This window comes from Taudactylus pleione, unplaced genomic scaffold, assembly GCF_031769625.1.
Source record: "Taudactylus pleione unplaced genomic scaffold, aTauple2 ptg000760l, whole genome shotgun sequence".
NCBI lineage: Eukaryota > Metazoa > Chordata > Amphibia > Anura > Myobatrachidae > Taudactylus > Taudactylus pleione.
The window spans coordinates 10,093,080-10,111,513 of NW_028285162.1; the positions used below are offsets into that span (position 1 = coordinate 10,093,080).

General features: G+C 44.9%; 2 protein-coding genes across 2 annotated transcripts in view; one reads left to right on the forward strand and one right to left on the reverse strand.

Moving 5' to 3' along the window:
* The window catches only part of EXOC8 (exocyst complex component 8), a 28,699-nt gene extending 10,628 nt beyond the window's left edge, over window positions 1–18,071 (reverse strand). The window contains exon 1 of the mRNA XM_088457415.1: window positions 17,284–18,071. Coding sequence (XP_088313541.1) covers window positions 17,284–17,780 — 497 coding nt within the window. The 5' untranslated portion in view covers window positions 17,781–18,071. The remainder of the gene's footprint in view (window positions 1–17,283) is intronic.
* NTPCR (nucleoside-triphosphatase, cancer-related) overlaps window positions 17,769–18,434 on the forward strand; it is a 270,951-nt gene continuing 270,285 nt past the window's right edge. The window contains exon 1 of the mRNA XM_088457416.1: window positions 17,769–18,118. Within this exon, the coding sequence (XP_088313542.1) occupies window positions 18,085–18,118 (34 nt within the window). The 5' untranslated portion in view covers window positions 17,769–18,084. The remainder of the gene's footprint in view (window positions 18,119–18,434) is intronic.

An 18,434-nucleotide genomic window follows, 5' to 3' on the forward strand; every position in this document is an offset into this window, starting at 1 on the left:
ATATATATATATATATATATATATATTATATATACATACATATTATATATATATATATATATATATACATACACATACATACATACACACACACACACACACACACACACACACACACACACACTGCAGCTTCGATCCGAGGGCAGAGTCCGGAACGCCGCTCCCTTCCTGACAGGTGGCTGCATGCTAGCAGGTGGCCGTATGGTTCTGACTCCCAGGGTAAAGTCCAGCAATACAAGCTGCAGCTGATCAGCTTGTAAGAATTGTCCAAATCAGGAAATATCAGCTCTTGCAATAGAGTACTGACTCGAGGGACAGTCTCCTATATAAACATTAAAATGGAGGGTGCTGTAGAATCTCCTTGAAAAAGGGTAGTGTCAGGTTCCGGCCTGGGATTGGCCTTTACTCACCGCTGGACTGGTGTCTTTATGCTCAGAGGCGTTCAGACATCAGTGGCAGTGGTGGGTTATGGCTGAGGATTCTCCCCAGGGTCCAGTAGGACTTTCATGCTTGCGTCCTGACTCCAGTGTTGGCAGGCATGGGCTCAGCCATGTTGGTTTATCTCACCTGACCAGTTTCCTCCAATGGCAGTCCTGCTAGTGTCCCAGCTGATCTCAGGATCCAATGACCAGCTGTATAGGGGTATTTCGTTCCCACTCCTGCAACAGGAAGTTGCTGTTCGACTTCACCATATGACTGCACGTAGTTATTCCTGGTGACAACCGGTTATGTTCCAGAGGTCATATTACTTTCCTCTGTGTTCCTGGTTCCCTGTGTTTTCCTTGTGACCTCCGGGTATCCACCTTGTGTTCACCACGAGTTCTTCATGTGGATCTCACTTGCACCGCTGAGCATTCCATTCCGGTGTTTCCGTACCAATCATTAGTTACCCTGCGTGTCTCCAGTTACAAACCTGTGTACAATCTCCAGTTATTCTGCTAGTGCATCCAGAGACGCACTTTAGTGTACAAATATACATTCCGGTGTACAAATCTCGTCATCTGCTAGTGCGTCCAGAGCCGCACCTTAGTGTACAAAATAGACATCCTTGTGCACTTCATCCCTGCGTTCTATACAAGTCCTGTCTACTCTCGCAGTGCTCCCCCAAGTGGCATCATCGTATACTGTTTCAGTCCTTTCCATTCCCTTGTGCTACTCCCACTATTCCCCAGTGTTAGTTGTCTTCAGTATACTACTCCGGTCTCTCGTCACTCCCAGGTACCTGTCCAGAGAGCTGCGACCTGCTCACTTGGTGAGGCGAAAACCATATCCCAATTGGAGGGGTCACTGGAGAAAACCACCAAGTGAGTTAGACTCCGCGCAGGTTCCGCCAAACCTGGGCTTGACCGCAATTGGGAGACTTAGTCTATCACTCCAGTCATTTCCCTGCAAGTATCCAAAACCCCTCGGTTCCAAACCTCATCAGAGGTAGTGACAGTACCCAGTTGTGACAGGTAGTCCTTGAAAGTGGGATACATCTAACACGTTTTACGGCTCTTATTATTCTGGCTGTTTCCTCAGGAGGTATTTGATCTCACTTCCTTTGGACACAAATACCTTAGGTAATTACAGAAAATACATACAGGTGTAAAAGACCTACTAGAATCATTAGCATATACAAATATCATTGTGTGTTTATAAATAACCAATGTTCTGCTAAACATTATAATTCAATGGTGGATCAAAAAGTAACAAATTAGCAGTAGTGAACAAATTAACACATATAAGTATACATAAATGTATTTAAAAAAGGCAGAAAAATAGAGAGGAACAATAATAAAATGAATTAAAAAAATTCACAATAAGACATCAATCTTAAATTAATAAATATCCAGAGGAGTTGGTTGGCACATTGAATCACTTATGGAGCATAATATTTAAAGAATATATTTAAAATAATTTAATAGAGGCTAGAATTAAGCATCATAAATCTCCTAAACATTTAAGGGAATACAAAAAGATGGATCAGTGGACCCTCAATTTGACTGGAAATATATAGATTAGCTAATAATAATAATAATAATAATAATAAAAACAACACTAATAGAAAGAAGAAACCCCTCACATACACCTCTCTCCATACAATAGATGGTTAATTGTTCGTGCACGTATGTACGGACATAAACCAGATGTGCACGAATGCAAGTGCCACTATAAGTCCATGAGCACCTAATAGAAAAAAATGGTAAATAGATCGGTCAATATATGAATACACATACATAAATGAACAGTCATGTGAGCACATTATATATGCATACATACATACATATATATAAATGTATATACACACACATCTAACTAAGGGCCTCATTCAGACCCACTCGCAAGCGGGTCGATGTTGAGGCCCTGCGCATGCCGGAACCGGCTCCGGCGTGCACGAGACCCGGCCAGCGACGGGCGCTGTGTTGCTACGGGTCTCGCACCAAAGGGGGCGAGCTGTCGATGGAGATTGACATCTCGCCCCGTTTGGGAGGCGGGTAGGGGGGGCGGCCACACTGACATCACGAGTGATGTAAGTGGCGAGCTTCCGGCTCTATTAGAGCCGAAAGCGCACTGGGGCTTGCGGTAGACGAGACCCTACCGCAAGGGTCTCGTCGCAAACCCCGATGGTCGCAATGGTCTTGACCATCGCGACCATCAACCTGGCCGCTTGCTAAAGCTGTGGGTGGTCACTCACAGCTTAGCGAGTGGCCAGTATGCAGTCTTTAAAAAAAAAAAAAAAAGGGGGACGTCCTGATTCAGAGCGAGCGCTCTGAAAGAGCGTCCAGCTCTGAATCAGGGCCTAAGTGTGCATACATATAGAAATGAAAAAATGTCCACAGTGACCGTCCGTCTCTCCCCTACTAAACTCCCAAGCAGTAGCATAATGTGGATGGGTTGAGTGCAGCATCAAAAATGACCCCATCTATGAGATATAATTAGATTCATAGATAATGGTCTAATTCCTTTTGAAAAAACCCTGAGAGAGGGGAGAAACTAGTCAAGGCTTTACAGTGGACTGCTCTCATACTTTTGGCATAACAGCATACCTCCTAATAACGGACATTACTTTTGTGGTTATTTGTGGCATCCCAGAATTTGAAGAACTGCCTATCACCATCAGGGGAAGAGCAGTCTATCAGTGGAGAAGCGACACACCACATGGAGTTGCAGCATACAGGTTGCCATTTTCTCCACTTATAACCAATCATACTGCTTTCAGCCACTACACACAGTAGACTTGACATTGCTATATTCACCTTTATTACCTGGCTGCGAGTCGCTGGAGCGACGCTAATCCAGAGACACTGTCACATTTTATTTCCCTGGCCTGGTTGGGTGCTGCTGGAGCAGTGCCACCATAAGGAGACGCCAGAATGTGGATCTATTGTGAGCAACTTAACACATAAGCTGGAGCTCTGTGATCCAGAACATGTTTTTTTACAGAAAATTGGTTATTTATAAACACACACTGTGATATTTGTATACGCTAATGATTCTATTAGGTATTTTACACCTGTTTGTATTTTCTGTATAAAGTTAAGGCACCCATACAAAGGGCAATTTTTCACAGGATCTGGCCATTTTCGACTGATCGTAGTGGCCAATCGTGAGAAAATTATTGCTTTCATACACGATTACAATGCGAGTCACCGGAGTAGTGGATCGGCATCATAGATCAGATGGTTTTGCAGAAAGATTGCGACCCATTGTTTATGATTTGACACACATTGTACGCACATTGGCAGCAGTACGATGCGATGTCCAATATCCCTGGGCACTCCTCTCCTCCATTTTGTGGCAGACGGGAGAAGTAGCATCGTCTATCAGCGGAGTGTCCCTTTAAAAAATTATTGCGTATCGTCTGTACACCCTGAACCACCAATGTATACCCCTGCCACACCAATGTGTATTTAACCTCTGCGCCACCAATGCATACCCCTGGCCCCAAAACTATATTAACCCCTGCGACACCAATGTATACCCCTGGCCCACCAATGTGTTTTAACCTCTGCACCACCAATGCATACCGAAGCTTAAATTCACCGTTTCAGCTAAATAGTACACACAAAATAAACAAACTGCATTTATTGCGTCAAACGGTAATAACTGTTAAAAAATAATTATTTACAAATGTTCAACTTAAAAACATTCAAAAATTTTACTTTTTCAATATATTTCCCCAACATGAATGACAAGTGCCAGAGAAAGGCATTTTGTGACGAGGTTCATCGAAATGTTCCATGGCCATGAATGTTTGTGGAGAGTGAAAGGTCAGCACTACCGCAATACATTCAAACGCAATGCTGCAATCCAGGAGCTAATTGCAGTTAGCAAGACCTTTCACCCAGATGATGATGTTACAGTGGTGTGGGTGAAAAACAAAATCTCCGTACTGTATACATGAAGGAGAAAAGGAAGCAGGAAGAGTCCCGTGCATCTGAAGCAGGGGCAGCTGACACCTATTCTAGTACGTTGTGGTACTTTGACCTGCTGAAATTCCTGCATGAGCAGGAGCCGCAGCGACCTTGACAGGCCCTAATGGTGGTGGATACAGAGGACCATGGAGTGGAGAACTCAGACATGGAACAAGAATCCTCTTGTGAAATTGCAAGTATAATAACATTTTTCACATGTCCACTGTAGTCCATTAGCGGATACTGCCCCTACTCCGTTGAAGTAGGCCAGATATTGCTCCCTCACCTCTTTAGCCCTCGCAGTTCCTGTTATTGAAGCGAGTGAAAGTGTGGCCAGAGAGCATTGGGACTATTTCCTCAGGTTGGTCCGGGTCATCCAGTACTGACGTGTCTGTCGTCTGGTTAGAGCTCTTCTTCCGTAGGAAATTATGGAGGATACAGCAGGCCAACACTGAATCTATTTTGTCCATACGTAAATTAATAGAGGTATAGAACACCGGGAACTGGTTGCATAGAATCCCGAATGTGTTCACTATTCGGCAAGCCCTGGATAGTCTGTAATTAAAAATGCGTTTCTCTTTTGTAAGCCCTCATTGCGCACACGGCTTCAGCAAATGCTCCTGTAGAGCAAATGTCTCATCAGCCATAAAAACATAGTTTAGGCCGTGCTTTGTTTCCGTTACAGATGGTAAATTCAGGCGGTTGGGAGCTTAGTCTCTCATAAAAGTGTTTGCTTAAAAGAACCCCCATCCGAAGCACAACCATTTTTGCCCAAATCCACCCAAAAAAAAAAATATATAATTGGCATTAACCACCACCATGAGCACTATGCTGTTAAATCCTTTATAATTATAATTAAAGGACACGCTGTGGGCAGGTGGGGTAATCCGGACATGTTTGCCATCTATTGCTCCACCGCAGTTCGGGAAGTTCCATCTCCATTCAAACTAATGGTCTGCCACTCCTCCACCGTTGTTGGGAACTAAAATTAAAAATTTAGAAAAAGAAACCTTTGAAAAACATGTTCATTATATAATTATCTGTCTCCTCCAACACCTAACCTGGATTTGGGGTCAGCCTGCAAATTGCCGCCCAAAGCCAGCCAGATGCACCACAACCTGCACCTAAACGCCTGAGATACCAGCTTAGAAACCAGGAACAACCGGATGAATTACTGAATAAAGTCAGGCAGGCTTTAAACAAACCACCCGACATGTTTGACCACCTGGGCATGCATATAGCTAGCACGCTCCGAAAAATGGAGGAAAGCCAGCAGATACATGCCCAACGCCTGAAGTATGATAGTTATCCGGGGGTGAATGAAAAAGCTGGCAACCACTACTAGGGTCATGGATGACCCTGTCCCCCAGACAACGCTACAGCCATTTAAATATGGCCCATCCATATCCTACAAGGCCACACCACCCTATCCCAGTGATCCTACTCCACAATCAACCAATCCCTCCACATCCTCTGAAGTGGTGTATAGTGCCATGTTGGCAAATTTTTAATTTTACATTATGTTCAACTATCAGCCAGTTTTAGCTATCCCAATAGGTGCTGCGTGGTACACTGCGTTGATGCAAGTTGGACAGGGTCCTGAAGCACATAGCACAAGGCCAGATTGTTGCATGCCGGGGCCTCAATCTGGACTTGTGCCATGTGCCTCGTGGCCTGTTCAATCCAGCATCTGATACACCGTATACTATGCAGCGGATTAACTATTGGGAGACATAAAACCGGAGGAGATAGCAGTTTGTTTTCAGTGCATTTCTTGGCATAAAGTTGCTGACGGTTATATCATTTTAACTATTAGGCAGATTTTTACTTGTGGATGTACGACTTTTTATATGGTAAATATACCATGTTGGTTTGGTACACAAAATAAATCAGCCATGTTGGTTTGCAATTTATTTACCTACAAACATTATAAATATATATACAGCCATGTTGGTTGTTTTACTAAACCCCATTGTGTTTAAAAATTAAGAATTATTTCACAAGAAACAAAATGTGTAATGTTTTACTTACTTTGAAGTAGTGGAACTTCAGGACATTGACAATGGCATCACATGTCTCCGGGATGATGCGCCCCAACGCTTGGGGGGGGAAATAAGGGTCCCAAACTTTAGGTCTTCAAACGGCCTCCCTGTAGCCAGGTACCTCAGCGTCGCAATCAGCCTCTCCTCAGGCGAAATGGCCATCCTCATGTTGATGTCCTGCATCAGGAATTAGGTGGTCACCAGATGCAGCAACTACTGGAATGTGGCATCATCCATCCGTTGCGATGATCGTCCGGGTTGTTCTCCCTAATCTCCATCAGCACGGGCATATGGGAGCGACTCTCCCTCCTCGTCAGCCAATCCTTGGTCCAGCAAGATCGCATACTCCTCCTCTCCTCAGGCCCTACACCTTTCAGCCTCAGATAGCCATAGGCTAGCAGAAGCTTATGGTGATAGGAAACCATCAGAAAGAATAATACACACAGACTTTGTAAAAGGCAAGCCTTAAAACAAAGCAAAAAACAAAGTACAGCGTTCAGCAGGGTATAAAACCAAGCGTCACTAGTCACTGTGCAGAGTGTGCACATATCTAAAATGGATGCTGCCTTTTATACACCCTAGATAAGCCCTCCCCTATTTACATTTCAGCAGATGCATCGTGTGTGTATTTGCTGCATATGATCATAAACTATTTACAATCGTTTAAAGATACATCGGATCGTACGGTCGTTTGCAGAATCGCACCATCTCTAAATACAAATCGTACAGAATGTCAAGGGGAGAATTTTCAAGGGAATCGTATGAGATTGGATTCAAACTGCCCTGTGTATGGAGGCCTTTATTTATGTGTTGAAAGGAACTGAGCTAAAATACCTCTGAGGAAACAGACAGAATAATAAGAGCCGAGAAACACGTTCGGTGTATCCCACTTTCAAAGACTCCCCTTTCTCAAGGAGAATCTACAGCACTCTCCATTTTAATGTTTATATAGGAGATTGTCAGAGTCAGTACGCTATTGCAAGAGCTGATAATTCCTGATTTGGACAATCCTTACAAGCTGATCAGCTGCAGCTTGTATTGCTGGACTTTACCCTGGGAGTCAGAACCATATGGCTGCCTGCTAGAACGCAGCCACCTGTCAGGAAGGGAGCGGCATTCCGGACACTGCCCTCCGACTGAAGCTGCAGATAATCTATGAGAGGATCTTTCTCATCAAAGTGTAAGCTGTACTCTATGTGAGAGCATTTCTTATTAACAGCGAGGTAGCATTTGAATTCCGTTGGCATAAGGATTTTTACAACCCTATATGTGGGTAACAACTATCTCTATTTTACCCTGAGATTGATATGTCAGCTTTTTGTCACAGGATTTAAGTGTCTATCCAGCGATTAAATTTGTCCAATTTGCCCTGCACACACATATAAACATACATTATATATAAAAATATATATCTAAATAAAATAACTATTACAGGGCTCGACAAATCCCAGGAGCCAGGTAGTCATGGCGACTAGATTTTGTTGCCTTGTGACCAGATTTCAGGGAGGGATGATCCCAGGAAACAGTTCCCCAGTGGAGGTTCGTGGACGGCCATTTAGGATCCCAGGAAGTAGTTCCCCAGCGGAGGTTCCTGGGCAGCCATATAATACGTGCGCTGACTGACTCACCCTCCGTCCCGGCTGTCTGGCTCCTCCGCCTGCGGCGATACCCGCTCACCGTCTTCCTCATACGTCCTGGCTTTCTGGTTCCTCCGTCTGCAGCGACACCTGATCCCTCTCCCGTCTGGCTGGCTGCACAGAGCTCCAGGTAAGAGCTTGTGATAGAAGGGTGGGCTCCGGGATTGCTAGAGCGGTGTTGTAATTATTAGTAGGGGAAGGATCAGCCACATGGACGTTGGCTAGATAAAGCGGGTGCGGCGCTGGGCCCCATAGACCCATATGCACCTTACACCCATAGTACACCACTACTACATTAAAATATAGTTTGGTACTCCCCACCTATATTTGGCCCGTACTGTACCACTACCAACATATTAAATATTATATTATGTGTTATTTACTCACACAGATCAGTCTAAAGAAGGGACACTTCAACTTCACTATGCAGCTAGTTTTGTTTTCCTCTTTTGAACAACCTTTATTGTTTTAAGAACAGAGAACAATACTATGTTGCTCTTTTTTGTCTTGTCAAAAACACTTCATTCACTTTTCCCTCCTGCCGTTTAGTTTCTTTTCGCACTTGAGACTGATCTGGAGAAGTGAAAACTCCTGATGTCTTGCTGCACTCCCCTTGATATGTGATGGGAGCTGCTGTGCCATGAATGGTGTCAGGCCTTTCAGTTACAGTTAAAAGGTATGTGGGTGGCACAGTGCTGCATCAGTGATGTCAAATAATGACAGAACATAGGTTGCTCCAAAGAGCGTATTTTTGTAATTCTATACAGCTGCCAATGATGCCCAAGTGGTGGGAGTACCCAGGAAAAGTGGATCTGGGCGGTGGTGGAGTTCAGAGGAACATCTGTTGCAGTTTTCCTAGCAATGGGCTGCTTAACAGCTGTATGCGGTAAACAGTTCTTAATTAGATAACAGTCTTTTACGTTCCCTTGTGAGTCGGAATATGGTGTTCTCTCTCGTAATTGAGAAGAGCAGTGGTGACCATCCCACAGCTCTTACTGCCTTCTGATGCGGTTCACAGAGCTGAGTACACCACAACCAGGGCCGGCCCTATAATTACGCCAGGTACACAGCTTACGATTCCACACTGAGGAGGGCATGCGACACTGCACTCCCTGGACACTGACTGTCTCCTCTGACAGGCGCACAGCTGTGCCTTTGTTCAGAGGAGGCTTGGTTGATGTGACGTCGCAAATATGGAAGTTGGTGCCGCTTGAGGAGTCATTGGAACTTGTGACTGAATCAGCCAGCAAACTGGAGGAATACATGACCACCGTACCAAACCCACAAGCAGAATGACACCCCCAAAACGAATGCGACAGACAGTCCCAGACAGAGACAGCAAGTGACAGACACTGTCAGCCTGTCCAAATAAAAACATTAATCAAGTTATTTAAAAGTAATTTGTGCAGTTTTGTATATTTTATCCAACATTCAATTATCCACTCATGCTAGGGCTGTTGTCAGTTTTATATGTTTAACTTTTAATTTCATACTAGCCATCAAAAGGGCATAAAATTCAATAGGTATAACTCAGTGTAAAGCTGACATGTATCTGTAATGTAGTGAATCACTACTGACCTATTTCTGTAAGGTCCACTTTACAAAGTTACACACATACATTTTATATGTCATTATATATGCTTAACTTCTAAATTTAATCACTACTAGTGTATAGTGAAACTGGGAATCGTATAAAATGTAAAGTAAAATGGTGTTTATCCGTCCAACTAGTGGAGTCCAGGTAAAGGATTTGTGCTAGACTTCAAGGGGATAGCCCTTGTAGTAGATTAATCAAATTGGACATTGTCTCTTAAATCTTGCACTGTCAGATACAAGGCTTTTAAGAAATACGCAATCTTGTGTTTTTTCCATAAAAAGTTTCTCGGGATGCCCTAGTCTCTCCACAATTAGTTACATTAACATGCAGTTTCACACTCCTCCAGCTAACCAGAGGCTTGCCCCGCTGCGGCCATTGTAGGCAAAGCGCATTACAGCCAAGCGCCGCACCACTGTCCCAACGTGGTGCATTGAAATTGTTGGACACAGGAGCCAATCGTCATCCTCCCCTTGTCGTTCTCTGGGAAGCCTTCCATCCGGGCTGCTTGGTGCTACAGCCAGCCAATGAGGAAGCAGGATGGAAGGGGCCATGTGGCAGTAAAGAGGGGAGGGTGAGAGACCGAGCAATAGAATGTATTATTGAAATGTTATTCATAGAACGCCTCAGATAATGTAAAGTCTCAATTCCCCTTCAAGACTGCTATTATAAGACTGGTGCATTCCCACACCTTTCACATGATCTTCCAAGATCCACGGTGTGCGTATAATAGTAGTTTTATGTCCCCACCCAGAGACACATTATTGATGGATTAAGAACCACCTTGTGCCATCCCATAATAACACCAAATATGTAAATGTAAGCCTAAATTAAATTCTAATAGCAGATTGTGATAGCATGTTGTTTGCTATCAAAGGGTGGACTGTCGAAGCTGAATAATTGGCTGAGACAAGTTCAGTTTAAAATTTAATCGCAGCGACGCCATCTTGCGACTGGCCGCAAGACGCCATCTTGAAAATGAGATCGCAAGACGCCATTATGCGAATGGCCGCCTAAGCGCCATTTTAGATAAACTCACATTTTAGTACATGTGGCGATGATACTATTAGCAACATGCGATGCATTTCACTATTTCCCATACGCACATTAACACATACAATTGCGCTGTTAACTAGTCGCATATTAGCGAATGCATAGGACTTTGTATGAAACAGTTGTTTTATTAGCTTTATGCGCACGCATCTGCCCCAAGTTAACTAGCGTCCTTATATCAAACCCTGAATACCCACACATTACATATTCACACATAAGGTTCAATACGCTTTAAAGTGTATGATTTAAGTTGGTCCAGTTAGTTTACATGCTGAGAAATAATGATATTTGATAACTAAGGTATTATACATGCTAAACAAGTCGTGTTTGGATTTGTACTGATGCGTATTTTTTTTTACAGTATTCCGGTGTTATCGGTGGGGAGGTCGCATCATGCAAACTCAAGTTATGGATCACAGAGCCTACAAGCAACAAAATGTATATTTTATGAATAACTGTTAGGATGTTGCAGGGGGGCGTGAAGAGGAAGATCCCCAGCTGTTAGAGGCAGGGAGAGTCCGCTTGAATCAGCCTGTTAAATGTGCTGTAACAAATGCTTCTCCCCTGGGAACCAATGACATCAGCAAAAGACTTCCCTATTGTCCTGTTTATTCTGGGGGGTATAAATGTGAGCGCTCGAACGCGGATTTTTAGTCTGCCTATCTCCGGGTCCGGAAGCGCTGCGTATGTATACTGTACTTGGGTCTGTATAATTCCTTTTGCACCTAAATTGTGTCTTGATCAATTGCGTGTCACTGTCTGAACTTTTACCTAAATAACACTTGTGCTTTGGAACCACAGATTCCACGTCTAAGTCTTTATTTACGGTATGACTGCGTACACAAATTAGCGTCATCCTTAGAAGGTATAGACAGGACAATAGAAGGTATAGGCAGGTGTGTATAGAGGTTCTGATCCAGTATCGTTACTGCAAAAGCAACCAAAGTTTTTAAAGGCTAAAAAGTGGAATGTTATGCAATGGCCAAGTCACACCCCTGACCTGAATCCAATTGAGCATACATTTCACTTGATGAAGACAAAACTGAAGGGAATACGCCCCAAGAACAAGCAGGAACTGAAGACATTTGCAGTAGAGGCCTGGCAGAGCATCACCAGGGATGAAACCCAGCGTCTGGTGATGTCTATGCGTTCCAGACTTCAGGCTGTAATTGCCTGCAAAGGATTTGCAACAAAGTATTAAAAAGTGAAAGTTAGATTTAGGATTGTTTAGTTTGTCCCATTACTTTTGGCCCCTTAAAAAGTGGGAGGCACATATAGAAACCGTTGTAATTCCTACACCGTTCACCTGATTTGGATGTATTACCCTCAAATTAATCTGAAAGTCTGCAGTTAAAGCACATCTTGTTTGTTTCATTTCAAAGCCATTGTGGTGGTGAACAGAGGCCAAAATATGAAAATTCTGTCAATGCCCCAATATTTATGCACCTGACTGTATCCGTGGCAAGACCTGGGCTGGCAAAAGACGTTCTGCCATCTTTGTCAGTACCCCTGAAACATAGTTCCCTGGTAGCAGCAAGAGTCGCAGAGCTGGAGGGGTATAACATTGCATACATAACTGTTCAGAGATTAGGTCTCCTATTCTTAGAACAGCTGTACATTTCTTGGAAGGTAGTCTATTAGTTGTCTGTCCCTCTGAAACGTAGTTTCATGGCTGCCGCTGCTGTGCATCAGGGGCCGCAGACAAAACCGGGAGTGCATAACAACACAGATTCTGTCTCCTGTCTTTAAAACTGCTGCACATTTCCTGCAGAGCAGTTTAGTAGTTGTTAGTCACTCATAATTCTCTGGCTGTGGCTGCTGTGCTACAGAGAAAGCTGGAGGGGCATAACACAGCAGACATCATTTTTTAGAAACTATGTCTCCTTCCTTTAAAACAGGTGTACATTTCCTGCAAAGCAATCTATTAGGAAGTCGAATCGATATATCACTCTGGGATCGGTATGAAATACCACCGGCTCTCTGGCCAGCAGTTCGATTCCCGGCAGCGCCTGGCTGACAGAAGCAGAGTTCCCGGCAGCGGAAGCCCGACAGCTCTGGAAATCCCGATCGTCCCTAAGGTAAGTATAAACTAACTTAACCCTCCTTAGGCATGCCTAACCCTAACCTCCCCAAGTGCCCAACCCTAAGGGCCCCCCGGGGGGTGCCTAACCCTCCCTCCCCTAGCCTAACCCTCCCGGGGGGGGGCTCCCCCAAAGTCCCCCCCGGGTGCACTAAGCCTAACCCCCTCCCCCCGCAGCTTTCCGCTCGCAGCGCCCGGCATACCTTTGATTGGGATGCCAGGCGCTGGTCTCCCTGCGTCGGGAAAATGACAGGCGTCTACAAATAGACACCTGTCATTTAACCCCCGCAGGGATAAAGCAGCCGGGAAGCCTGCTGTCGGGATTAAGACAGCCGGTTTCCCGATCGCATTCCATCACTCTCAGTACCAGACATAGTGAAGAGGATTACTACTCAATAGCTGTGATTGAAAAAGGGTCACACCCTTGTGATTAACCACACCCGCACAACACCAGTGCTTACGGCTCAAAATAGGACAAAGTACAGGGATAGCAGAAAAATCACTTTCTGAAAGGAGAATTTCAGACAGACAGAGCTAGCATACAGTCACAGGCAAATGCAGAATACATGACAATAGCTGCATTTATATGGCACTTACTGGTCAACTATAAAGACTTTTTATGCATCTAATACAAAAGTGCTACATACACTAACCACCCGCAGGAGGAGAGGTATGTAGGGGGACCCGTGCTCCACACTGCCCTCTGAGATCTGCAACACGAAGAGAAGCACTCGTTGGGGGTGGAGCCAGAAGGAGAAGCTGTCACGGTTTTAGGCAGACCACAATGGACTTTCTGTACAGCGGGGAGGAGCAGCCTGTTATACAGGGAAAGCAACCTCCCCTGGCCAGCATTTAACCCCCAGGAGGCTGGAGTATAACCGCAAATTCCAGCCCATTGTCCCAGGCGGCTTAAGTGTGGCCAAACTTACTGTCAACCCCAGGGAGTCCCCAGCCCTGGAGGAAAAAGACTGCGCATCAGCACGCACCACCGCGGCGCGTGTCACTTACCTGAATCCCCGTTGTCCAGCCGCAGTCTAGGGAGCCTCTGAGGTCTCTGCTAGCTAGAACCTCAGAGGCCTGCCGGGAAGCACGGATCAGTACCGGCGACCCAGCACCGGTTGGTTGAAGAAGCAGTAGTGCGAATTTCCACTGGACTGTCTGCACTACTGCATATAAGAACTTCAGGGCTGTTTGCACCAAACAGCCCCACTGCGAGTTCAGTGACCGACTCTGGCTGGGCACCTAACGAAACTGAGGAGCTCCCGGCCTGGGGGCGGGGTATAGGGGGAAGGCCCCGATGCATCCTGGGCGAATTTAGCTGCGTGGTGCCCAGATGACCCTGCATTACCTATATCCCAAGGTTACCTGTGGACCTCCTATGGAACCCAAAGTAGAAATATTATTTTTTTTTTCTTTCAGCCGGGGAGACTAGACCTTTGGTAATTTAAGAGAAACCCAGTCCAATAGTACTGTACTCATGTGCACTCAGCAGACACAGATATGCAACTGATTAAGCAAACTACTTCCTTACCAGTTAGTATGCAATATAAGTGCCCCAAGTTCCTATGCACAACTTACACAGTAGAATAGAGGTAAGAAACAAAGTAACGTAAAGCATTTCGCTGCTTGCAGCAGTTTCATCAGAAAAAGTAAAGAAACACTTTTAGGTTAATGCGATTCTTAATACTATTCTTCTGTCCAAAGACACAGCTACTGGCAAGTAGCCCACAACTCTGAATTAGGCCATTATTTACATATTGACTGATATAGTTTAACTGTTTGTATCCTGCACAGGAAAATAAATGTTGCAAAATGAGAGGATGCTTTTATAGTGGAGGATATCAGGTTAGGTTTGTGTTTTCCTACAGCGCCTTCCAGCAATGTGGGAACACTTTTACAGGTAATGGGTAAATTTGGTGCGGCATGGCTGAGATTTGGATTGTCGTAGGCTAGTGCAGCATTGTCTAGTGTTGAATCAAGAACTGTGCTCTAAAAAAGGTCAGGAGAAGGCATACGAGGACCAATGCGCCTTTGCCTTTACCAGAGAACATGCAGACCCATAGACACTACCCAGCACCCAGGAGGTGCACATTATCCACACAACAAAGGACGTAGAACATGATGCTTCCAATTCATGATGCTGCAAGCCCCACACAAGCCGTGAAACACCAGACACACATCCACTAACTCACCTCCACAGTGCATGGAGCTGCCCAGAATTTGCTGAGGCAAACTGGAGGCACGGGATATCTCAATCTTTGATAACATTGACAGCCAGAGACAGTGGACACTAAATTAAAGTTCCTTTACTCTTTCCAGGAGTTTTCTAACCTTCAACATATATTACTAGCATATGGTTACACTGCTACAGTCAAGAGACACATATGGTTAGTAAGATTCCTGTGGAATTGAAATATTGGTCCCTTAATGTAAGTACAGCATCAATGCATGTTGACATCACCAAGCAAGTGATCTCTACTTAGTTCCTTTTTGTCACTAACAGAGCCTGCGGGAGCCGTTCTCACCCGTGGGACGCAGTGTCCCGCGGGTGGAGAAACATGCGGTGACCTGGTCACCGCCGGAGAATAGACGCCGGGCGCATGCGCTCGGCATCTATTCTCCCTGTCTGCAGGGCTGGGGGGCTGCCCGGCGTGTCCGTAAGTGCCGGGCACGCCCCAAGAGTGACGAAAAGGGGACGCGTCTTATAGACACGTCCCCTTTTCCGATAACCTCGCACCCTTCTCGGGCGCGCGCATGGGCATGCCCTCTCTAGCTCCGGTGCCCTGCCTCCCGCCGAAGCTAGAGGGAACACACACACACATATATATATATATATTTATTTTTATTATATTATATTAGTGATCCCCCCCAGAAATTGTTTCCAGCCAAGTGGCCTCAAGAAGCAGCCGGGTGGGGGCCTTTGCAATACTAAAATGTTTTAAATCCTGATCTTATAATGATTTAAATTTGAAATAACATTTTATATAATTTATTCTCCTCTTGTTATTAGAGGCCCAGTCTGATTATGAAAAAGCTGCAAAGTCTGTAGGATCTGGTTCTTTTTATACAGCTCCTAGATACGGTCCCCACTTGCAGGCTCCCAAAGTGTCGGGTGGTAGGCCGTTTCTTGCCGGGTCGTGCACCCGCAAAAAACAGCCAGGGGAGAACACTGTTTCTATAGGGGCCTATCCATCCAGGAGGTTTTGGTCGGAACGTGCAGAAAGTCTGCAAGTGGATAGACGGCAAGGACCAGCGATGTGTGCGCACGCTGGGTCCTTGCCGACCATCTATCGAACATGCCCATCAATCTGACGACGGTGGTCAGGTTTGGCATGTTAATAGATAGGGAGGTTGGGCTCCTGCACTGAAGACGTTCAGTGAACGTCTTTCAGTGCAGTGCCCGCACCTCAGCGACATGAAAGTCTGAACGCTGGACGTTCAGACTTTCATGTCATTAAATGGATAGGCCCCTTATCTCTATCTATATATGAGACCCTCCAACATGATGTGTATAATAAGGGGAAGGGAAAAGGGAGAGATTGTCGCACTGACCGAAAACCAATATAAACAGAAATAAAAAAATTATGTAAATGAAAAAAACCAAACAAAAAAAATAAATAAACACTTCCTAATAATTGCTCTACTAATAGTATTTAATTAATGGTATAAGTGGTGCTCACTAGAGTTGGGGTATACAGGTATCAACAGGAAACTATATAGAAAAGAATTCTGGTGAGCGCACAAAAAAAAAAAAAATGTAGTCAGTTAATATTAAAAATTTTATCACATAATAAGAAAAATAAAGTTTGAAAACAGTTATTGTAGTACATTTTGTCAGTGACAATGTTATCTGACACATGAAGTGTATATACCCATAAGGAATAGTGTGTACTGCAATAACTGTTTTCAAACATTATTTTTATTAATTATGTGATAATATTTTAAATATTAAAAGTTAATTTTTAATATTAACTAAATTTTTTTTGAGTGCTCACCAAACAGAGTTCTTTTATATCTACTTTCCTGTTGATACCATCCAACATGACCCATTCCATTAGGTACAAAATGCTCTGCTCCTGGACTTCCCTCTTAATGATTGCAGACACCTGTGCTGAAACACCTGTGTCAATAACTACCTAGTTCAACAGGTGACTGCAATCATACCAGTGGCATATCTAGAATGGGTGCAGGGGGGCCCAGCACCCATATTAGTTTAAACTTACCTGTCCGTAGTCCCGCGTCAGGTGTCTGAGTTTACTGATGCTCCGCGTCAGTCGACTGCCAGACACCGGGGAAAGTGCAGGAGGCCCTGCACGGGCCCCATCCTCTCTTAAGAGACCCCTTAATCATACATTAGGAGGGAAGTCCAGGAGCGGAGTGTTTTGTACTTAATGGAACGGGTCACGTTGGAGGAGGAATATATATATATATATATATATATATATATATATGCACACACACTCAGTGTAAGACTGTGTACCTTCCTGGTGTCTCCAGCAGATTTTTGCAGCCCTCCACTTTCTCCAGCAGGGTCGGGTTACTGGATTTCTCCCCCTCGGCCTTGTGGAAGGCAGCTTGTAGCTCCCTTGCAGCATCAGAGCGGTCAGTGTGCAGCAGGTTCTGAGCGACGCTCTCCATAATCCCTTTCTGCTCGGTGAGAATGTGGCTAAGCTGATACATCTCCCCCTCCAGGTAGCTGATCTCCCTGGCGGTCTCGATAAACTGCCGGTAGTTCTGGTAGACGTTGCGCTTCAGACTCTGTGCTGTTTCATCCGCCAGACTCTGGATACGCTGCCGGTGCTCCTGCAGATCGCGGTCCCCGTCTGACTGCTGGGAGAGAAGCTTAACGTATTGCTCCGCCTGGAAGTTGCCATATTCCAGTTGTCTCCTCAATCTTAGCACCGAAGCGCTGGTTTCCGCCATTTTGATACTAGAAATAAACAGACTCACCCGATTCCGGAAAGAGACTGCTGTCATGTACCCTATTTCCGGTAGATATGGAAGCTGCCTTTGTAAAGCAAATATCAGAAGCCGCCATGCTTACTAAGGGCAGGAATACCTCTTCTCATGTAGCTAACACCATGTTAAGTTTTGTCATATTTAGTTTACTAGACAACTTAACTTTAACGATTGACCGAAAGTAAACATTGGATTGCTTGCGTCTTAACTAGGATCATTGTGGTGGCTATATTTGAACATTTGTGCTCTCTTCCTGTTGCTTTTTTCCCCACCGTGACTGGACACACGTTTGAGGCGTGGGAGGCTTTAGTTTTGCCGAGCAATGCATAGACATGTGTTCTTAACTGGACCTCCAGGTAAGCCTATTAAATAATTAATACAGATATGGGAAATGAGTTTGTGTCTCGAGTCGGAACTGATGACACAGGGCTGGGGAATAACGCTGAGACACACACACTGGGGCTGGGCAGTGCCAGATTAATGTCCACATGGGCCTGGAGCTGAAAGTTATGAAGGGCCTATTGTGTGCCGCTGCAGGGGGTGTGACCAGCGCTGCAGCAGTGTGACTGGTGATGTGGGGTTGTGACTAGTGTGGTGTAGCTGTGATTTACATAGGGGTGTGGCCTGTGTTGTGGGTGTGTTTTGACTTCATACAGTGCCATAACCGCAGGT